Source organism: Danio aesculapii, chromosome 6, assembly GCF_903798145.1.
Source record: "Danio aesculapii chromosome 6, fDanAes4.1, whole genome shotgun sequence".
In the NCBI taxonomy this organism is placed as follows: domain Eukaryota; kingdom Metazoa; phylum Chordata; class Actinopteri; order Cypriniformes; family Danionidae; genus Danio; species Danio aesculapii.
Window position 1 is genome coordinate 57,092,593 of NC_079440.1, and position 25,212 is coordinate 57,117,804.

General features: G+C 37.1%; 1 protein-coding gene across 7 annotated transcripts in view; it reads left to right on the forward strand.

The window, feature by feature from the left end:
• Nucleotides 1-25,212, forward strand: part of tead3b (TEA domain family member 3 b) — a 92,853-nt gene that overhangs the window by 29,692 nt on the left and 37,949 nt on the right. For all 7 annotated transcript variants that reach the window (XM_056460587.1, XM_056460591.1, XM_056460589.1 and 4 more), the window contains exon 3: nucleotides 9,376-9,627. In XM_056460587.1, coding sequence (XP_056316562.1) covers nucleotides 9,504-9,627 — 124 coding nt within the window. In that variant the 5' untranslated portion in view covers nucleotides 9,376-9,503. The remainder of the gene's footprint in view (nucleotides 1-9,375; nucleotides 9,628-25,212) is intronic.

Consider the following 25,212-nt stretch of genomic DNA (forward strand, 5'->3'; position numbering starts at 1 on the left):
TTTTTTGTTGGTAATTGTAGTATTATTAAGTACTATAAAGTTTTCTAAGTGGCGAATGACATGATCTAGTGCAGGGATGCCTTTTTTCTAGTGCAGGGTAAACGTTTTCTTATGAGAGGCCAAAAACAAAACTTGATTGAGGGGGTGGGCTAAAGGTAAATATACCAAACTATCACATTAAAGCTGCCATGTTCATTTCCTAATGTATTAATATTGAAAAATAAATGGAAAAAAATCCTTCAATCATATTAATAATTATGTTTTTTTTTACATTATATAATGAACTTCTTCAATAAATACATTACCAAACACATTTATAACACAAAAGTGTTCAATGCTAAATACACGAGTCAAGCTGAACCTGCCTGTGCCTTGATTTGCTTGTCGAAGTCTTGTGTATTGTCCTCTATTTTCGAGTGACAGTATTTACATTTTTAAAAATGTGATTCATACACAACATTTAATTAAAACATTTAATTTCAGTCAACTTTTTTTTTTTTAGCTCAACAATTAAACAAAAAGTTACTTTCAATTAGAGATGACAATCTCCATTGAAGGCATTCGCCACAACCTTCATTTCTAATTCTTCTCAGATGGGATGGCGGGCCAAATCAAAAGTTAACCTTTCGCGGGCCCAACTTTGAGCATCTCTGATCTAGTTGCTTGTCTACTGTCATCTCTAAGGTGCGCGTTCATGATTTTTGGAGGCGTGGCTTTGGACAGCAGGAGAGGGACTGTGTTTTCAAAGAAATGCTAACTGGTTAGCTTTGTGGCAGATCACCTACTGCACCTTTAATGCCAAGTCGAATCAACATTTACAGTTGAAGTCAGAATTATTAGCCCCTCTTTGCATTTTTCTTTTTTAAATATTTCCCAAATGATGATTAACAGAGCAAGGAAATTTTCACAGTATGTCTGATAATATTTTTTCTTCTTGAGAAAGTCGTAGTTTTATTTCGGTTAAAATAAAAGCCGTTATCATTTTTTTAAACACCATTTTAAGGTCAATATTATTAGCCCCTTTAGGCTATTATATTAATAGTCTACAGAACAAACCATCATTATACAATAACTTGCCTAATTACCCTAACCTGCCTAGTTAACCTAATTAACCTAGTTAAGCCTTTAAATGTCATGCTGTATAGCGCAATAATTCTTGAAAACCATTTTAAGGTCAATATTATTAGCTATATAATAATATAAGCAATATTTTTTCCCGATTGTAAACGGACAAACCATCATTATACAATCACTTGCCTAATTGCCCTAACCTGCCTAATTAATCTAGTTAAGTCTTTAAATGTCACTTTAATCTGAATACTGGTATCTTGAAAAATATCTAGTCAAATATTATTTACTGTCATCATGACAGAGATAAAATAAATCAGTTATTAGAGATGAGTTATTAAAACTATTATGATTAGAAATGTGGTGAGAAAATCTTCTCTGTGTTAAACAGAAATTAGGGGAAAAAATAAACAGGGGGGCTAATAATTCTGACTTCAACTGTATTTCTACAATACTCTTCACTATACAACCTTTAAAGCATCTTCACAAAAAATCCTGTTGCTAATAATATCTCAGTACCATTGTTTTGCTTGAGATACCTTGCAATATAGTGAATGTGTCATGATATGTAAATAAGTTACTAGTTTTATATATATTTTTTAATGCAGAAATTCCATATCCAGTCTACCATCAGCAGTACTTCCCTGCTCTTTCTTTAATCAGGACTGTTAAGAAGGCTGAGGTCCCTCTGAGTGTGCTGATGTTGCGTTTTGTCCAAAACAATCCCACTGTTTTTGAGTCTCCGAAGTGGATGTCTAAATTGGTCAGTCGCCCCCTCCCGCTTTGTCCCCCTCCACTGCAGCTCTCGGCCCGCCCCTCGCCCAGCGCTCAACTCTCCTTATTTGGGCAGAGTGTTTGAAGCGCAGGCTGGGGAAGAGGGTCGAGCGAGAGGGGCGAGAGTTGACACACAGAGAGAGAGAGAGAGAGAGAGAGAGAGAGAGAGAGAGAGAGAGAGAGACTCATGCCGCACTTCCTTAATAAGGACATGTCTGGAATTTAAGCCCAAGTATCCAATAGAAGGGCTTCTCTGCTCTCCATGCACACACTCGTCTATCACCCCCTGCCCTAGTACACAGACACACACATACACACAAACACATGCATAGAGACACACACATACAGACACATACAGTATACTGACACACACAGGCAGACGGACACACGCACAGGTTTACATGCAAATTCAGACACACAGTCACACACATACACGCACATACAGACAGACAAACAGACACACGTGCACACAGACACACGTACACGAATACAAACACAAATACGGACATACAGACACACACACACACACACACACACACACAAATAGACACACAGTTTCAAACAGACACACACACTTACAGACACATACATAGACACACACTCAGACAGACACGCTTGCAAATTCAGACACGCATCCAGACAGACAGACACACAAAGAAACATAGACACATGCACACACAGACAGACACGTATGCGAATACAAACACAGATACGGACATACAGACAGACGCACACAGACAACACACACGCATACAGACAGACTCAAACAGACACGCACACTTACAGACAAACAGAAAGACACGTACATAGACACACATGCAAATTCAAACATAGTCTCACACACACGCATACAGACATACGCACATGAATACACACAAAAGCACACACAGACAGAAGGACACATATGCAAACACAGATACGGACATACAGACAGACAGGCGCACACACACTGACAGACACACACATACAGACACATGCGCAGACAGACAAACACACGCATGCGAATTCAAAAATACACAGTCTCACACATACAGGCACACACACCAAGGTTAGACTAGTTTTTGATTTTTCTTTAGTTTTAGTCTTTGTTTTTTGTTTTAGTTTGAATTAGTTTTCAGAGGGAGATTTAATAGTTTTTATTAGTTTTTATATTTTGAAAATGTTTTAGTTTAGTTTTTATTAGTTTCTGTATTAGTTTATTTTTATTTTATTTATTTTTTTATGATATTCGTTAGGTACAGGATTCAAAATCGTCAGAGTAAATGTTGTATATTCAAAAGAAAATTTTTTTGAAACGTATATTTAGAGGACACATGAACACTATCATCTACCCATCCTCAAATTCAAACACAACAGCCCACAAGACAGCAGCCCTAAGTACAATATGTGAGCAAGGCTGCTTCTGAGGTTAAATACACAGTAGTGATGAAAGATCCAGTTCGCGGTAAAGATCTGAACTTTCATCACAGTCTTTCCAAGTTTGGACTCAACATATCAAAAATAAGTAGTCTGCTATCATAATTTCAGTCAGTTAAAACATCACCATGATCTGAAAACTTTCTTTAAGTTTTGCGACCCAACTGAAGCATCATTCACTTGTTTAAATTCCATTATGATTTTCTGTCATGAAATAAACGTGCATTTCGCCAGATCCTGGCCCTCGATCCAAGCCCTCGGTTTAGCCGCGCTGCAGTTCAAGTTTGCTTCAGTCACAGCAGGCTGTTGTGTACTGTTTGGGTTTGGTTCATCTCCTGAATCGCGCATGCGCAGTATTATCAATTCACCTCTTCATAAATCTGATCTTGGTGTACTGTTCTAATAACTAAATAACTTGGGGAAATTGGTTTATTTCGAGTCAGAGGAGAGTATCAGGCACATTAGAAGTTGTTTGTGGATAAGAGTGCTTACTGGAGACACTAATCATTTCAAATGATTCCGTTCGATTTGGTGAATTAAGCAGGTCGCACACCAGAAGAGCCGCTCAGCTCTGTGCATTTTGGAGTTCTAAACATAGGTTTCTATCAGGATACACACGCCGTCACTGCAAGTCGGCTGCAAGTCGGCTGCTGTCCGCAGCGCCCAGCCATGACTCAGAAGGACACTGTTCATATTTCTGCCATGCCACAGAGCGCCATCTGCAAATGTGCGCGTCTGGTGTGCGATACTTCCAACTGTCACTGCGCATCTGGTGTGTGACCTGCTTTAGTTCAACTGGTTCACTTGGAAGATCCAGTTAAAAAGAATGATTCGTTCGCGATCACTAATACAGAAATAAAACCCATTATTGGGCACAAATGCATTCAATAGTGTCTGCTCGGGTTGTATTTAATGCTGTCACCGTGCTGCTGTCATGTCCACTCAATGTTTTTTTTGCGAGAGCAACAGTGAGAATGGCTGGAGGAGAACCAGCTTGATCTGGCCAATGACATCACAGACTCTGAGGTGTTGTAGGGGTCAAACAGCTGGCAGCGCGAAGTCTTACAATAGGCTTATGTAATAAATACATTTACAAAGACGATAGCGAAGGTTTTTGCTATCATTTTTGTTAGTTTCGGTTAGTTTTGTATGTACACAATACAGTTTCAGTTAGTACAGACACACACACATGCAAATTCAAACGTATACAGACACATACTCGTATACGTATACTTATACACATACGTATACAGTCTCACATACACACATATATACAAACACACCGGTTTTTGCTGTAATTTTAGTTAGTTTCAGTTAGTTATATTCTTTTAAAAAGCATTGATTTTTGTTTTCATTTCAGTTAATGAAAATAATTTAATTTTAGTTTTAGTTTTTTCCGTTCGTTTGAATTATATTTTACTCAAAAACTGTTTAATAGAGTTTTAATAAAGGACTTTGACTTAAATAACCATTTATGGGAAGGTATTAGATATATATCGTATACCGTCATTCCTCCTAAAAATACCGAAATATATTTTTTTGCCCATATCGCCCAGCCCCAAGTCAGACTCACAGAAAGATGGACAAACTGTACAGAAACATGCACATAAAGACAGACAGACACACAGAAACATAGACGCACACACACACACACACGAACATATCTGAATACAAACACAGATGCGTACATGCATACAGACACACACACACACATACGTACAGACACACACATGCAAATTCAAACGTATACAGACAGTCTCACATACACACATACATAGACACACGCATACAGACAGTAAATTGAGAGTTGTTTCATAGAAAATGCAGAAATGTTTGTATTTGGTGACCATAAATCACTGCATGTTTATATTTATATGTGTGCATTCTGATATTTGATCGTTGTTGAGCAGCACATAAAGTTTGAATGTGCATGAATTCAGCTGCTGCTTGAGAGATAGATGCATTCTCTCCAGTGTTTTCAACTGAATTGTGCTTTACACTTACAGAAAATCATTTATGTTTATCACAGTGGGAAATCCAGACTTCTCTTACAGTGCTTCTGAACTGTGAAATTCTACATTCAAAAAATTGACTTCTAGTTGATCATTTGGAAAAGTGGCAGAAGGTGGATTTTTCTGATGAATCAACTGTTGAACTGCATCCTAATCATCACAAATACTGCAGAAAATCCTACTGGATCCCGCATGGACCCAAGATTCTCACAGTAATCAGTCAAGTTTTGTGAAGGAAAATCCTGGTTTAATATAGGGTGTGCGGGAGATCTGCAGAGTGGATGGCAACATCAACAGCGTGAGGTATGAAGACATTTGTGCTGCCCATTACATTACAAACCAGAGGAGAGGACAAATTCTTCAGCAGGATAGCGCTCATTCTCATACTTCAGCCTCCACATCAAAGTTCCTGAAAGCAAAGAAGGTCAAGGTGCTTCAGGATTGGCCAGCCCAGTCACCAGACATGAACATTATTGAGCATGTCTGGGGTAAGGTGGAGGAGGCATTGAAGATGAATCCAAAGAATCTTGATGAACTTTGGGAGTCCTGCAAGAACGCTTTCTTTGCCATTCCAGATGACTTTATTAATAAGTTGAGTCAGTGCAGAGATGTATGGATGCAGTCTCATGGGCTCATGGGAGTCATACACAATATTCATTCTGTTTCCACTGCAGCATGACTTTATATTCTATACTGGACATTATTTCTGTTAAATGACAAGACCTTTGTCCAAGTAAAGTCAGACCTTACTGTCCTAATTAAATCATTCAAAATCGAGGCATGATCACATTTTATTCTGGTAAAATAAACGTAATCTAGAGGCCTTTGCCTTTCATATAGGACACTTCTGATGCCAAATGATCAACTAGAAGTCAAGTTATTATTTGTTGTTCCTAAAACTTGGATAGGCGACAAGACTGTTGTCAGATAGTGTATAGTGTGTGTGACCAGTACAAGTCTGTAAAGTGTGTATGTGAGAAAAAGCAAAACCAAATTCCCCCAAATATTAGTTCTTCAGCAGGATGTCTCTATAACTAGTATGTAACAACATTCATTGACTGCAAGCATTATGACTGCACAGGAGGAACATTGTTGCTTGTTGTCTGAGAGGCGAATGCGATTTGGAAATTGCTAATTGTCCTCCCTGCAGCATTAGATTGCGCTGAGGTCTGAGGCCTGCAATGTCGAAAAGTAATTAGGCCACTCACATATTCCAACGCTCCGTTGTTTTGCTCATTCTGTGTCTTCAGGCTGCCAAGTCAAGCTTATTCTTTCACTGTGCGTGTAACCAGAGCGTTTGAATATCCCCAAAGGAAGGTCTCGATCGGAGTCGGTCGTATTTACCCAAGCTGCGTTTTTTTTTTTTGTCAGCATCAGCAGAAAGTGAAATAAAAGAATGAAATATGTGGGCACACGAGTGACTCCCGGGACCTGATCCTTATGAATAATACCATGCGAAAAAGAGGCAGCCTGAAAAACGCTTAAGATCCCTTAACCATGTTCAGACATTTAGACGGCCACATTGGACCGCACGCTCCCAACCACAAGCATTTTTGCAGCCTAGTCCTAATTATCTAATCCTTTTAAATGGGGCTTTATATAATGGCTAAAATTCATTTGTCATTTTGGGAGCTTTTGAGGAGAGGAAATGGCAATAAGAGGCACAGTTTCTGTCGTCTTCATTGGTTGAATTAAAAGCAAACTTTAGAGGTGCTAAAAGTTGTGGGTGCGCATGACAAAACGGAGCGGTTTTGAGAGGATTTTCCCTTCATAATTTACCATTTCGTTTCTTTTCTTTTCTATCTTTAGAACTCCGTAACACACAAACTTTACTCCTCCTTTGATATTATGTTGGTTAAATTAGGTTTTGTACTTACTGGTGGGAAACAGCATTGTCAGAATTGCGTTGTTGCAATTATTGATGTTAACAATTGTCATAATTGTGACCGTTAATTAATTCCCACCTCCTTGTGCAAAGAGGAGGTATGTAAACTAATCTGGTCAATAGATCATGATAGATTTAATAGATTTCTTTTTTAGTGAATACTTATTTTTATTATTGCAATTGTTGTTCAGTACAGGGAAAATGCAACATAGGATTATATTGTAAACACCCCCAAACACCCTCCTCCATCCAAAAGGTAGACTTGCTCTTTAATGACAGGAAAAAAAACATTGCAGTGAAAAAGAAACAGAAATGATAATAAACCGAATAATAAGTAGTAGTGTTGTCAAAAGTATCGAGTTCGGTACCAATCGGTACTGAAAATAAAACAAAAGCGCTAACATTTGAGCGCTGTTGAGCACGTTCTTAAACACCGCCCATTGGCTATTGGGTTCACATGCTCAACAGAAATGACTGTGATTGGCTGTGAAGGTCATCAGTTTACTATTCTTCACCGCTGTTCACCAAGTGCAAACACAGATATGCAGACGCTGAAGGGTTTCTGTCATCTTCGTTGGGTGAATTAAAGGCAAACTTTAATTGTGGGTGCACATGGCTAAATGGAGCAGTTTTGAAAGGATTTACTAAGCATAGTTTGCTTAAGCCATTTAGTCACTTTTTTTTTCCTTTAGACCTCCATAACACACAAACTTTACACCTCTGATATTATTATGTTGGTTAAATTTGGTTTTAATCTTACTACAATAGTTACTGGTTTGAAACAGCATCGTCAGAATTGTGTTGCTGCAATTATTGATGTTAACAACTGTCACAATTGTGACTGTTAACAAAATCCCACCTCCTTGTGCAAAGAGGAAATATGTAATATCTGGTCAATAGATCATGATTGATTTGATAGCTTTTCTATTCTTATTAACAATTATTGTTATTATTGCAATTTTTGTTTAGTACAGGAAAAATACTTATTATATTGTAAAGACCCCAAAACACCCACATCCACACAAATAGATAGACTTGCTCTTCAATGACAGAAAACAAAACATTGTGGTGAAAAAAAGAAATGATAATAAACTGAATAATAAGAAGTTGCGTTGTCGAAAGTATCGAGTACTAAATGTTAAAAACGCTAACATTTGAGCGCTGTTGAGCTCATTATAAAACATCGCTGATTGGCCAACAGAAATTACTGTGATTGGCTGTGAAGGTCATCAGTTCACCATTCTTCACCACTGTTCAAACACTGATATGGGGACATGAAGCATTTCAAAGCCACATAGATCTGTCATCAGTGGATCACTCATGCTCGTATAAGAAAGAAACTAAAGCTTTGACAGTATCAGAAGTTATAATTCCGGTCTTTACAGTTTTTGACTGGGCTCCATGTGTGCATGCTGTTGAAAGATGGAAATAATGTCAAGTAATAATGTCAAGTTTTTGTTTAAAAGTTGCATTTCTTGCCCAAAGCCAGCAACAACACTACAGTTATTACAAATAATAGTTATAAAACAGTCCCAATTGTGACTAGTGGAGTTATTACAATTTTTTGATCTGCATTGAAGTAGCTGATCAGTAGCCTTTTCTGCAGCAGCTCCTAAACTTTATTAGACATTTCCATTGTCTGTTTTTAGATCATATTTTACAATTAATTTCTTCTCTTTGGCCTTTGACACCTGTTGACATTTTGCATGTTTTATTTTATGTCTTTTATGGCCTGTTGAGTTTTAGGCTGCATCCAAAATCACATACTTCTGTACTATATAGTACGCTAAAAACAGTATGCGAGCTTAGAAGTATGTTCGAGTTCATAGAATTCGAAAAACAGTATGCGAGAAATACCACCACTTCCAGTACTACTTCCGACGAGATTGTGAAGTGTGCATCTAATGCTGCGCAATCCCATAATGCCCCACGAGAGAATTCATGTATGAGAGTGAAGAGACGCAACTTACACAGGAAGGTCACGTGATCATGACAAAATGGAGGATGTAATACGTCAGAGTTCCATTCATACTACTCACATTCACATCTTTTCTAATGGTCGAGTAGTAAATTCAAATGCAGTACCTACTGAGTAGTAGGTGATTTCGGATGCAGCCTTCGTCTTCTGTCCAGCACTTTGGGAGTTTAAAGTGCTTTATGTATAACATTTGATTGATTGGTTGAAGTATTGATCTCTTTGCCTCTGCTTCTGTCTTGCAGTACCTGTGTAGCGTGGGGGCTCGTGGCAGGGCCCGGTAGGAGCCGGCACCATTGCGTCCAACAAGTGGAGTGCCAACGGCAGCCCGGAGCAGGGGCTGGAGGATGGGGCCGATGAACTGGACAAGGCCATGGACGGAGACGCAGAGGGCGTGTGGAGCCCTGACATCGAGCAGAGCTTTCAGGAGGCACTGGCCATCTACCCACCCTGCGGTCGCCGCAAAATCATCCTGTCAGATGAGGGGAAGATGTACGGTAAGTGAGCTGAAGGGGAAGCTGTGATGCAGAGATGAGCACAAAATTCTCATCCACTTTTGATCAATTCATATCATTTCAATTCCTATAGTTAATAAATCACCTAGTTTCTAAAATATGCTGGTGAATTTTTATAAAATCTATAGTATGAGGCAATACTTTTTATGTTGATGATCTATATTTGATATGAGTGTCTGAAATAGGGCTGTGCGATATGATGATAAACAGTTGAAGTCAAAATTATTGACCTTCCTGTTTTTTTTTTTCCCAAATGATGTTTAACAGAGCAAGGAATTCTTAACAGTATTTCCTATAATATTTTTTCTTCTGGAGAAAGTCTTTGTTTATTTCAGCTAGAATAAAAGCAGTTTTTCAAACCATTGTAAGGTAAATACTATGAGCCCCCTTAGCCAATATTTATTAGCCAAAACACTGTTATACAATGATTTGCCTAGTTCATTAACCTAGTTAAGCCTTTAAATGTCACTTTAAGCTGAATACTAGTATCTTGGAAAAAAATATAGTCAAATATTATTTACTGTCATCATGGCAAAGACAAAAGAAACCAGTTGTTAGAAATGAGTGGGACAGAATCTGCGGACATTTATTGCTGTCTCTGCAGAGAATTTTGTAAAAAATCTGCATATTTATGCGGAATTAATTTGTGTGTATCATAAGTAAAAACTTAATTTATTAAATAAAAAAATAATAGCTTTTTAACTTTTATTTAATGTTTACAGTGCAAATCCAATTAGATCCACTTATTTGGTAAACAAAGCAGTGTAACATCTCTACTAAAAGACAGAAAATATTACTTTACAAACTATATTGTAAATAAATCAAATGAACACTTTCATATTAGTCATTAATATTACTGAAATTAATTTAATAACTGAATAAATATAAATTTACACACATTTACGCAAGTAAATAAATAGACTCAATGATGGGTTAAAAATCTGCGGATTCCTGCACGCGCAGAAACCGTGTGGGCCTAGAAATGAGTTATCAAAACTATTGAAAAAATCTTCTTTTAACAGAAATAGCTTTTTCGTAAACAGAAATTGGAGGAATAAATATACAGGGGGGGCTAATAATTCAGAACGGCTAATAATTCTGACTTCAACTGTAAATCATATGAACTAAAATAATAGTCTAGTTTTGCTATTGTTTATGTTGAGGTGTCACAAAATACATTGTTTAAAGTAGCACCTTTTCAGATTTTATGAGGGCATTTATTAAACATAATTACAGGGGTGCAGACAGAACATGACTAACAGAATCACAAGAAAGTTTTTATATTTTATTTTTATGTTTGACCTGTAATTTAGTTTTTAATATTAAAAACATGTATATATTAATATTTATTATCTTTCTACATACATAATAGTTATAAATAAAGTCGATCACATGCTGTATAAATGTTTTATTTGTCAGTATATACTTAAATTATATCTAAAAAAAAAAAAAAAAATATATATATATATATATATATATATATATATATATATATATATATATATATATATATATATATATATATATATATATATATATATATATATATATATATATATATATATATATATATAGTATTCAGCTTATAGTGACATTTAAAGGCTTAACTAGGTTAATTAGGTTAACTAGGCAGGTTAGGGCAATTAGGCAACGATGGTTTGTTCTGCAGACTATTGAAAACAAATTCGCTTAAAGGGGCTAATAATTTTGACCTTAAAATGGCTTTAAAATTTAAAAAACTGTATTTATTCTACCCAAAATAAATCAAATAAAACTTTCTCCAGAAGAAAAGCATGATCGAAAATACTGTGAAAAATTTTCCTGCTCTGTTAAACATAATTTGGAAAATATTTTAAAAAGGAAAGAAAAATCAAAGGGGCGGCGAATAATTATGACTTTAACCGTTTATAGACTGTTAATTGAATGAATTTACAGAAATGGTACTGTATTTTGATATATATTGGTGTCAGGATATGAGATGAGCTGTATCATAATATGAGATGTATTGTTTTGTAATAAAGACTTTAAAATGGCCTGTAAGAAACAGTTCACACATATTTCTTTTGACCAATACAGCACATGTGCTGCTGATACATTGGTTACTCAATGTTTATGGTATAGTGTTTTACAAGTCACAGATATGTTCTCAATCTGAAACCTTTCTTGTTTGCCCTTAGGGGTACATGAAGCACGTTCTGTATGTGAATGCCGTGAAATGAAGTGAACTAGGGCTACAAAAAGTGTACAAACCGCCCAAATTATTGCCTTTGAAATTTCTGCCATGCGAACAAAGCAGGTTTTGAAAATAACTTTAGCTTTTATTGGTCAAGCATTCACCCAAATGAGTGTTCAACTGCCTAGATTGTATCTCAGCAGTGATGGAGATGTTTTTGTATATTTGATGGTTGCAAGACGAGTGTTTCTGGATGGCCTGTGGGAGGGGTGGCTAAAAGAGGGATGGAAATTAGAGAAAAGATAAGAGAGCAGGAGCTAATGGGCCGTTGGAGTCGGGTTGTGATATTCAACACACTTTCATCTCCATGCACGATCCACGCACTCGAGGATCCCATTGCACATCATACCACCAGCTAAATCCATGCATGCGTGCACCATTACCACGGTTTCATAAAGCAGCGTGCACCATCTGCTCTCTTATGTAATCGTTTCTAAAGTCTAGCAGCCATTCACTAGCACCCATCAATGGCTTTGTACTGGGATGTAGGTGTTTGGTTTTGTTTGTTAAATGAAGGTTCTTGTTCAATAATACACCCACACACCTTACAAACACATACATGCGTGTCTTAGCCAGCAGTTGTGTTTTTTTCACAGTATATAAAACAGGCCTGTGCTTGTCCTAGAGTAGCGCTGTAGGTCTACAGGCCCGGCGAAAAGACAGGTTTCTCAAGAACATATTACTTCTCTGTCGCTGCTTGCTCGCTTCCCCCTCCTCTCATCTTTCTGTTTTTGCTCTTGAACTGGTTTTGTTTATCATCTTCAATCATTAGCGGCTCTTTTGTTTTTCTAGCCATGCTAAAGAGTTGTCGTTTATTTTCTGCCTCCCTCTCACCCAGTTAAAAAAGTGGCAAAACCAGCTCTGTTCGTCTTGCTCAATCAAGGTTTGTTCCACCGCAAAATCTCTCTCACCCTCCCTCCTTTATTTTCTTGTACTCCTCTCTCTCTTTTTTTGTTTTTGATCTAGTTCTTCCTCCTAAACAGGGTAGGTCTTCCCCTGAGGCAGAGTACTTTAATGACTCCAGGTGCAAAGTAGTATTTCCAGTGCTGAAGTGTTAAAGTCTCATTAGGCTGAACAACACCAGGAAAAGAATGCGTTCAAGTATGTGAATGCAAACGTTTCTAGCGGCAAAATCTTGATTGTTGTGTTACAGAATGCCTAATAAATCTGTGCAAGTGCATGATGCATTGCATTCCCATCAATGCAGGTGCAGATGCTGTTTGAATGTAGACGTTTTTCTTCGTTGCTGCATGGAGGGTGCCATAGTGACCAGCGCTTAGAACTTTCGGTTAGAATTGTCATCAGCCAGAACAGCATTTCTCAACTAGGTGTCAATACTGTTTTCAGTTGATTATGGAGTGTTTTTGTGATGCCAAAGTTTAATTTTGAAAGAAAGACGTGCATTAAAGCTGTTATACTTCTGTCAGATGCGGTTCAAGTTCGAGAGGCCTTGTACAGCTCCATCTTCTTTCCTTGTCTTTGGCTAGGCAGAGCCTCGGTTTTTAGCAATACAACATTTTGAATCTGGTAATCATTGAGCATTATTTCTTGCACATGACCACACAGAACAAAATTGTTGGCATCCAAAGACTTGTAGGCCTTTAACTTCTCTCTTGTATAATTACTTGGAGTTTCAATGAGATAGTTGTGTATTTGGGGCTGTATGCTTGGTCATTTCGTCTTATCCAATATCCATTGGGAGGGTGCTATCGCAAATGGACCTGTCAGATGAACAATGCTCACTTTAGCGTTAATTTTGCTGAATAACTGTGCTTATCACTGGGTGACAAGCTGTTATATTATGCTGAAAGAATTATGTAAAAAATATATATAATATGTAATCAATTTAACTTCTCTAATACAACAAGCTTCGTACTGCATCGGATGTTGTTCCCTTGCTGTAAATGCTAGCGCTTGCATTTTTTTTTTCTACAACCTCGATTCACGCTCATTCTGAATGTTTACAAACCGGTAATTCGCCTGTTTATACCAACAAAAAATACATTAAAATAAAGATACAAATTATACCAAATGAAATTCATTACAAAAAGAGCATTTTCCCAACTAACTTGGGCTAAATGAAGTGGTCAAATTGTTTCAATGTTTCTTGTTGCTATTTTGGGTTTTTCAACTAATGTTTTTTTTATTTCTTTTCTTTCAGTCTTATCAGGTAAAAATCCAAAGTAATTCAAAGTCTTGTAGCTATCAAATCATATTGACAAGAGCAGAAATGAACAGATTCAGACTGAACTATCAGAAAACGTGCAATAAGCTAACATAAAAGGCGCAAATTCTACACAGATTTGCAACCTTAGAAGGCTCCATAGACTATTATAATGAAATGGTTTATTGTTGCACACACGTGTGACCATTTAGTGACTTTTCCACATGCAACATTATGTATTGTAGACAGACCGTTAAAGACTTTACGACAGTTTACAAAGTACAGTGGCACCGCCAAAATTTTGGAACCACAGTATCACGATACTACCATAGTACAGGTAAATCGTGCGACCCTAACACACAATACCTCACTGCATTTTAAAGAGCAAACCATATTACTGGCATGAAACTTGCAGGTATGTAAGCCATGGGAATCGGGAACAGTTATGGTTCATTTAGTTAGATTGTATTGTGTGGTGTTTACCACGGTATGTGTTTTTCTGTCATTTTAAAATGTCAATTTATTTTCACTTTGTGCCACTCTATTAATCAATGTCTTAGTGGGGAAGTACAGTAGGCTGTGTGTGTGTGTGTGTCAAACATTTTGGTGAATTACATTTGTTTGCGTTGGTTATATATTTTATACCTTGCGGCAGTTTCCATCCCATTAGATCGTATTTGTTAAACAATCAGTCCAGGAGGTGGTGCTTATCAACAGTATTAATTCAAACACATTAAACGCAAGTAGATTAAAACTATCATTTCAAAGCTGTCCGAATGTGACTCTTTATACACATCAGATGCCGACTGGATGTTCGAAGCATCCTCTTTGCACATGCACGCAAAGCATAATAGGTAATTTTGCGATCTAAGAAAAAGGTCTATGATAACAAGAATATATGCTTTTCTTGTAATTGCTTTTGTTGTACAGTGGTCTCTCGCTATAATGCAGTTCACCTTTTGCGGCCTCGCTGTTTTGCTGATTTTTATTTTTTTTGTAATTTGACATGCCTTTTTTTCTACAGTGCATTGTGGTCTGCGTCCTGTTTGTCTGTAGATCATTGTCAATCAATTTTCTCTGTACCGTGTCTCCTGTTCAATACACAATGTGTTCAGCTTGCCAAATTTTCATACATTTTCGATCACCAACATTGTCTCTCTGAAGTGCTGTACTGTGTGTTTGCAAGTTTTCTCCTCTGACAATGTCGACGATAAGGTTCTGCACTGTCAAAGGCACCTGTGATAGCACTCTTAAGGTTTAAATTCTAGACATGCTAAAAAAAGGTAGAAGTTACGTGGATGTAGGACACCGTTACGGAATAAATTAATGAAGATCAAATGTTTTTTTCAATGTGGAGTTTGCATGTTCTCCCCGTATTCATGTGGGTTTCCTCCGGGTGCTCTGGTTTCCCCCACAGTCCAAAGACATGTGCTATAGGTGAATTAAATAAACCAAATTGGCCGTGTGTGTGTGTGTGTGTGTGTGTGTGTGTGTGTGTGTGTGTGTGTGAATGCAAGAGTTTATGGCTGTTTCCCAGTGTTGGGTACCTAAAAGGGCATCCGCTGTGTAAAACATGTGCTGAATAAGTTGGCGGTTCATTCCGCTGTGGCGACCCCTGATTAATAAAGGGACTAAGCCAAAATGAATGTATGAATGACGCATTACATTCACTCGTGTAGATTTCTACTCATTCTTATAAATATGTTTATCATAAAGTCAGTCCGACACAACCAACAAATCCACACTACCAACCAAAAAACCAAACAAATCTGGTTGTTTTCATATCTTTTGAGTTTAATATCTGTATGCGAGTTGTGTATTTGTGTAATGGCAGATGGACGCTCTGGTTTGGCTGCATTGGGAGGGTCCAGGTGTTTGGCGTGGGTCCCCCCCTCCTCCTCCTCAAACTGTCTGCTCTCCTTTCTTCTCCTCTGAGAAACAGACAAGACAAAACCCAAGTGCTGGTTTGAATTAGCAAGCCAAGCCTCGAGATACAAACCAGACTGGGAGAAAGCACGGCAAACTGACAGACAGCGTCCTGAACACAACCCAGTGTTGGTGAAGAAACTTCTGAGGTTCTTTTAGGATTGTGGTCAGCTTTTCCTTGGAGAATTCAACCTTAAAACATCTCTAATGATCATGTTGTTCATCTTTGCAGTGCGTTCCTCTAAAATGGTTATGTTTTAGTGCGATGCATTTCAAAGAGGCTAGATTAGATGATGTATACATCATGTCATATGCCTTCCTTACTGGTGATTTTCTCAGATCAGTTTTTATCAAAGTCAGCTTTGTCAAGTCAACCACATGTACAGGACATACAGAGAATTGAAATGGCGTTACTCTCAGACCCTAGGTGCATAACATATATAATATTAATTCAAAAAGTAGAATTTAAAAAAGAAATTACAATAAATACAATTACACATGAAATATAATCTAAAAATATAAGTAAAAAATAAATTTGTTAGCAACACTTTAGGGCACATGGCAAGGAGTGCAAACCAGAGTTGTGCAGATGCAAAACAGTAAAGTGCAAAAAATATAGTATAACACAAAAGAAAAATGTATAGTATAATGCAAAAATAGGAGATTTACCAATAATAGCATCTTATAGGAGATTCATTGACAGACACCAGTCTGGAAACACTGATCTGAACACAGTTTCCACCCTCCCGAGAGCTTCATGAGCTCAATTGTAGGTCTGCACAGTTAAAGGAAATTAATAGATTTTTCATGCGCATTTTGTCAGGAAAGCCAGTTCTGTAATCAGCTGTAAATTTTCAGCATGTGCTTTCAGATGGAGCAGTGTTTACTACACTGAGCTGAAGTTCACTCTGAAGCTACACAAAAAAATGGCAATTTAATGGGAGGGATTTTTAAATAAAACATAATCATTTCTGCTGTTTGTGTTCCTTCTCAGCGAACTACAGCTCTTTGTTGCTGCTACACCTGAAAGCATGTCAAAATTCAACATTTTATTATAGGTGTGTCCCAAATCACACACTTCTGCACTATTCTACGCCATTTTGTAGTATAAATAGTGTAAGTAGTGCGTTCACACTGAAAACCTAAAATAGTGCATTTCAGTTACCTGGATGATGCACTTACAACCCGTTTCCACTGACTGGTACAGTACGGTACAGTACAGTGCTTGCATTTCCACTACCTATTTGGTGGGCGTGGTGTACGACAGAAATTTTCAGTCGACGTCATTCTCACTCGAATAAATGTCTACAGTAAAGCTGTACAGGGCGTTCTCATGTCGTATGAGTAGCAGTTCTCACAAAACAGATGCTTTATACATATAAACACTGGTGTATAAATGTTTATTACTACAACTTTTCTATGAACATAATTTGATTATAACTGCTGATCAAAGACGAAATACTGTAACGTCTGCAATTATATAAAATAAATAAATAAATGCAACATATATGAACACAAACAGACCCTTACAGTCTCTGATATGTTGCCAATTACAGATAAACTACACACAACAGACATTTAGTCCTTATTTGGGTTCAAAATAACACACATCATATAGCCCAGTCAGTGCAAACCTCTCATCTGTGTCTGTAATCTTCACCAGAACATGTAAGCTCTGTTAGAGAGTAATTCTGTCATTCCACGTTCATAATAGTCCAAAAGGCGATGATGAACATGGCAGTTTGTTCATGATTCAGGTTGCTGAAACGATTTGCTTCTGTGTTTTGTTGGGCTTCTCCTTTGTTTTTTCGCACTTCACTTTCGCGTTTGTCCTTTTCTTTCCTGAAAGGATCAGATGTGGGAGACACTTCAATAATCACACACGTTATATCAAATATAGACGCGATCGCAAGCTCCCTGAAGAAACGTATCTCCCTGAGTCGCACTTATCGACAGCCTTAAATAACAACAGGACACGGCAGATTTTGTTCTTGACTTTGTGGCTGTTCATCAAGACAACGGCAGGGTTTGTTTAAGCTCGGGTCGACCATGGCTCGTTATTATATGCATATAGTATTACGATGTAATGTCTCGGCTGTGTATTTAAAACATGGCGGTTCCTTTGTTTTCATTCTGGCTAGCTCAACGAGCTTGTGACGCATCTCTGTAACCAATCTCACTCAAAAATAACTTTTGCCTCTTGTATAAACTACTTTAAAATTAGTTGAAACAACACAATTCTTAAGGTTTTTTTTGGTGGGGCGGGGCAACTTAATTGTTTTATGTTCAATCCGCATACATTTTTAAAAACCATTAAGTTAACTTAATCTATTTGTGTTGGGGCAACATGAAGGAACTGTGTGGAACTCGGCATATTTCACAGTGTGTGAGTGAAAGTGAGCATTTAGGAAGTTGCCTTAAGAAGGAGCAGAGCTGTTAACTGTAGACAACAAGGCTGTGTGCTAAATCTTGTAACCAAGCCACCGGAGACTCTTCTTTAGTCTTGTATTACATCACCCAGGCTTGATCCTCTGGCCAGTAAATCTAAACATATTTACTGACTCACTATGAAGTCAGAAGGACGCTCCACTGCGCTGTGATTATGCATGCCGGGCTGGCTGATAAGACAATACTAGAATATTGACATTGTTGATAGGACATTGTTGGCATTTTCTGAAAGCTTATGCATGATATCTGGTGTATATCTCTTTTTGTTGAGGGATTCCCTTGAAACTGTGTGGCCATTTGGTGGTGTCCTTGATTTTGTTTTATTGCGGTTGCTGTTTATGTCGTTTTTGCAGATGCAGTGGTTTATTTCATAAAGAGTTAAAGTCAAAATTATTAACTCTTCTGAGAAATTTAAATTGTTATAAAAATATTTATATAAATATATTAAAAATAATGCTTTTAATAATTAATTTCTAATAGCTATTTTTTTTTCTCTTTTTCTCTTTTGCAAGATACTAGTATTCAGCTTTAATGGCTTAACTGAGTTATGATAACTAGGCTAGTTAGGATAATTAGGCAAGTTAATGGATAACAGTTGTTTGTTTTTCATTAAAAATGTATACACTACCTGATAAAAGTCTTGACAACTAGTTGATCATTTGGAAAAGTGTCAGAAGGTCGATTTTTCTGATGAATCATCTGTTGAGCTGCATCCCAATCATCACAAATACTGCAGAAGACCTACTGGAACCCGCATGGACCCAAGATTCTCAAAGAAATCTGTCAAGTTGGGTGAAGAAAAAAAATCATGGTTTGGGGTTAACAACAGCCTGAGGCATCAAGACATTTGTGCTGCCATTACATTACAAACCACAGGAGAGAACAAATTCTTCAGCAGGATAGCGCTCCTTCTCATACTTCAGCCTCCACATCAAAGTTCCTGAACGCAAAGAAGGTCAAGGTGCTCCAGGATTGGCCAGCCCAGTCACCAGACATGAACAATATTGAGCATGTCTGAGGTAAGATGGAGGGGGCGCTGAAGATGAATCCAAAGAATCTTGATTAACTCTGGGAGTCCTGCAAGAACGCTTTCTTTGCCATTCCAGATGACTTTATTAATCAGTGATTTGAGTCATTGCAGAGATGTATGGATCCAGTCCTCCAAGCTCATGATGGAGTCAGACACAATATTCATTCTGTTTCCACTGCAGCATGACTTTATATTCTATACTGGACATTATTTCTGTTAAATGACAAGACTTTTGTCTAAGCAGAGTCAGACCTTACTGTACTAATTATAGAATTAAAAATCAATCATTTTAATAAAATAAGTTTAATCTAGAGGCCTTTGCCTTTCATATAAGCCACTTCTGATACCAAACGATAAACTAGAAGTCAAGTTATTATTTGTTGTTCCTAAAACTTGGATAGGTGACAAGACTTTTGTCAGGTAGTGTATTTTTCTAGGAGGCTAATGATATTATCCTTTAAATTGTTTAAAAAATTAAAAACTGCTTTTATTTTAGCCAAATGAAAGAAGTATTTTTCCTAGAAGAAAAAAATATTATAGGAAAAACTGTGAAAACTCCAATTAAACATCACTCAGGAAACATTGAAAAAGAGAATAAACAATCCACAGGAGGGCTCATAATTTTGCCTTCACCTGTTTATGAGTTGATTTGATGCTCATTTGACTGATTGAGCAATTAATTTCCACCAGCCTCAGATGTTGTGCCAATAACACGGAGTTCCACTAAGTGGATTTATTAATAAATCAAGTTGTAAACTAATCCCAGGATGTGGTTGACAGTCTTAGCTCTGGCCATCTCCAGGACTGCGCGTGTCAACCGCATGGAGAGTCTGCTCTTTCGTCTGACTGTAAACACCTTATCCATTTACATGCAGTCATCTGCCTAAAGTCTGCCACTGAAGAAGCCCACTCACGAGGAGGATGACATCAAGCCTCATAATACCACCGCTGACTTTAGGTCTCGGGAACGCCTAAACAGCCTGAGTGTAATATGAAGTGCAGAGCCGACACTGCTATTTTTTTCCCCTCACAAATATTGATGGGTGGAAATAAGTGAGTTGCTCTGAGACCACATTTAGGAGTTGTTATTCTTTGAATGAAAGTTCATTCCTCTAGCAGGAAATGCTTCCAGGAGTGTTAAATTGTATTTGAGACATTTATTTTCTGTAGCTTGTGTAACCAAATATATTGCAGATTTACATCAGTTGTGGGACATTAAGGCCCAATCCCTGTTACCCCTTAACCCTTCCCCTTACCCCTACCCCTCAATTTGCATGTTCACGTGAAGGGGTAGGGGTGTCCCAATTCTCTTTAGCTTGAAGACTTAGGGCTAAAGGGAGTGCTAGATAGCCCTTGAAACTGAGATTTTTTTTAGGACCAAACTCTAAACCAAGAGACCAAACTCACCGCTGTTTACTGAGTGAAACCACAGATACAGGGACACTTGAGTGTTTCAAAGTCAGGTAGATCAGCTGGTTTGTCTATAATGGCTCGTTTCCACTGACCGGTACGGTACGGTTTGGTTCGGTTTGGTACGGGTCACCTTTATCAGGCTTGCGTTTCCACTAACAAGGGTACCCTTTTGGTGGGCGTGGTGTATGACAGACAGTTTCAGTCGACGTCATTCTCACTCGAGGAAATGTCTACAATAAAGCTGTACGGGTCACTTACATATCATATGAAAAGCACCTCTCACAAAACAGATGCTTCATACACATAAATGCTTGTGTAGAAATGTTTATTAGTAATTTTTCAATGAACATGAGTTGATTATAACTGCAGATCAATGCGAAACAGCCTACTGTAACGTCTGTAATTATATTAAATAACTAAATAAATGAACATATATAGACGCATACAGCCCCTTACAGTCTCCGAAATGTTACCAACTACAGAAGAAATACACACAGCTGACATTTCATCCGTATTTAGGTTCAAAACAATACAAATTATAGCCTAGTCAGTGAAAACCTCTTATCTGTGTCTGTAATCTTCCGCAGCACACGTAGCCTCTGTTAGACAGTAATTCCGTCAATCTGAGTTCATAATAGTCCAAAATGTGAAGATAATAAGTTAGTTATACATGACATTTTGTTCATGTTTGCTGAAAAAATAATGTGCTCCTTTTTTCCGGCTTCTCCTTTGTTTCTTCACGCTTCACTCTCGCGTTTGTCAGTGTCTGACAGGATCGGGTTTTAAAAGCACATCAATAATCAAGCGCAGGTAATTATCATCAGCTCAAGAAGTTTGTTATTTCAGATATAATGTTAGAGACGCGCGCGAACGCTAGCAAGAAAGCGAAACGGCTCGCGCCTCAGACTGCCTCGTAAAAAACTACGGGGCACAGGGTAAATCTGCTCTTCTTCTTGGTTTTGTGGCTGTTTATCAAGACGACCACAAGGTTTGTTTGAGCCCAGGTCGACCATGGCTCGTTATTATATGTATAAATCATTCCGCTGTAATGTCTCGGCTCGTCGGCTGTGTATTTCAAACATGGCGGGTTTTTTGTTTTCATTCTGGCTTGTTGCGTAAGCGAATGACGTATCTCTGTAAACCAACAGCGTTCAGCTGCGCGTCTAGCTCCGCCTTTTGGTACCCTTTCTCGTCTTTGGTACCCTTTCGAAAGGGTGCCGAAAAAGTAGTACGGTACGGTTCGGTTCGGTACGCTTTTTGACAGTGGAAACGGCCACAAAAGCGTACCAAACCAAACCGAACCGTACCGTACCACTCAGTGGAAACGGGCCATAAGCTGAAATACGAGCGATCCGCTGATGAATCGCAGCTTGAAAACACCCCAGTGTCCCTGTATCTGTGGTTAAACTCCGTAAACAGCGGTGGGTTCGGTGAACTGATAATCTTCATGACCAATCACAGTCATTTCTGTTGAGCATGTGAACACAATAGCAGATCAGCTCAAATGTTCAGCTCAAACATCTCAAATGTTATCTGGAAATGGATGTTTTTAAAATGTCAGTATCGATTGGAATCGAATTCCAGTATCGTGCAACCTTAATCTGTACCAAATGTGATGGTGAAAATGGAAATTGAACTGATTTTAAACTATTTCTGATGCCACCAGGCCTTTCCTCATCTCCAGTTCTCAGCTTCTTGGCTTCGACTGGTTGATTTACGACCCATTTGAATGGCAGAAATGCCGCCTGGCTGGTTTCATAGTTGTTACAGCTTCAAGATATTTTCCACCTGTGAAATAAATTTCCACCTGTGCTTCAACAGGAACAGAGTCTTGCAAAAATCCCCTGTGCCCTGAGGATGAGTGCAAGTGTCATACACTTACCCGACCCACCTTTTTTTCTGCTCAACAACATGTTTTTCCTGTTCAAAACCCGAAGTATACTACATTTTGTACAAGTATAATTTTTTTAAAAATACTTAAGTATAGGCATGCAGTCATATTCATAAAGTATATTTGACTCCTATGCATGCACTGAATTATACTTGACGGATCCACAAGTTCAAATATACAAATATAATGTCATTATGGCTTTGGTTGAAGTTCAGTTTGAATGTGCTTTAACACGTGGCTATGCATTCTATTGAATTCAGAAAGAGAAAAGCCTGAAATATTTAGTATGCAGTTTTTTTTCATACATACCAATCTAAAAATTCATCACAATCAAAAACCTGTGGTAACACTTTATAATAACTACACACTATAAACCATTTATTAAGCATTAGCAAATAGTGAAATAATTATCTGTTAAGCATTAACTCTACATTAGTAAACATTAGTTAGCAGTTTATTACTGCAGCTACAAATACTGTGTTCTTGACTTACAGCCACATTTATAATGTGCTTAATGATTGTACTTTCATACTTTAAGTTTTGCATTATTAGCAAACCAGTTATTTAAGCATAGTTGTTTTTTTAGGATCATTCAGAATGAGTTAGTAAATGATTAATCAACTATTCAAATTAACATTCATAATTCTTATTATTCAGGCAAATATTAATAGTTAATTTATAAGTTAATGAATGCTTTATTAACTCAACTTTATGCAGTTTTGTGATCTAATCTAATGAATACTATTTATGCTTTATAAATGACAATTAAAGGCTCAGTTATATTCTAAACAGGAAAAAAAGAACATAAACGACATTATTCATTTCTATTCGTTTGAAGATACACAAATGAAACTGAAGCAAATAAAAAAATTATCTTTGTAATCTCATCTAAAATAAAATTACTGTGCAGTTTAAACATTGCATCCTATTATATTGCTACATTATTATATTGTTGTTGTTTTATCCAATTTGATGTTGTATTTTGACACTCCTGTTATTCAGCAATGTTTAAACTTTACAGTCATTTTATTTTTTAAATAAGATTGCAAAGGTTATTGTTCATTTAACACTAAGCCTTTAATTGTCATTTATAAGGGATTTATAAAGCATAAATAGTCTCACTTTAGATTAGGTCACAAAACTGCATGAAGTTGAGTTAATGAAGCATTTATTAACATACATAGTTACCATTAATATATGCCTGAATAATCAGATGTTTAAACGTTAATTTCAATAGTTCATTAATCATTTACTAACTCATTCTAATGAACCTCTAACTACTCTTAAATACAAATGGTTTGTAAATAATGCAATACTTCAGTTATTAATGAAAACTCAACCAGTCACAAAGTATGAAAGTACAATTATTAAGCACATTATAAATGTGGTTATAAGTCAATAGTACACCAATTGTAGCTGCAGTTATAAACTGCTTACTAACGTTTATTAATGTAGAGTTAATGCTTAACAAATAATGAATTCACTAGATGCTAATGCTTAATAAATGATTCATAATGTGTATGTAGGTATTATAAAGTGTTACCGTATATTAAGCTAATCAATTCAACTGGACTTATTATTTTTACAGATGGAACTGTTGACTGACTAGTAGTTTATTTATCACGTTGGAATAAAGAGTTGACTAAATTACAGGGAAAGTAATTTCTGTTGACATTGTGGATAGCCGTGGATAATTGTGGATAGCCATGCCTCTATTTTCAAATCTTTACTGACCCATCTATACTGAACACCAGCGTTTCCAAACTAAAACATTGTCTTGAGTTTTTAATTCACGCCAGCATCTTCAACCCGCAAAAATGGAGTAAAGCAAGTTTATTTAAATAGTACATTTCATACGCAATGCTAATTCAATAATTGCTAATAAGGTTGCTTTACATATAGAATAAAAGAAATATAATATGATAAATATAAGAAGAAATGAAAACAACTTCTGCAAGTGATTGCAAGTGATTTTCCTTCCAAATATGCATTGATCACCTCAATACACAATCTTTCTTAACCCTAGCATGGGGTTGGGGGTGTTTTCATCCACTCTGGGGGGATTTTGAGTCTTAATTTGGATGCAGCTTTCTCTGTTTCAGCAAATAGAATAATTTTTCGTAACAAATCTTGTGTGTGTGTGTGAGAATATCTTTGCACACTTGTGATGTGTTAGAGAAAATCTAAATAAGGCTCTCAGAACATAGTATTCATGCATGCACACTATAATCTGCTGTTTTACTCCATAGAACTCCATATAAAAGCCAGAAATCTTTTTGCACAGGCCTATCTAAAGAGTTAATGCTGTCAACTGCGGATTAACTGTAAAAATGACACATTTGACCTCTTCCTAACAGGGAAAACCACCAACAATGTGCATGATTATATGGTGTCAAGGCTTTGCAATCAAAAAATGTGATCATAATGGAAGTCAATGGGGCAGAAACAGCCATGAACATATC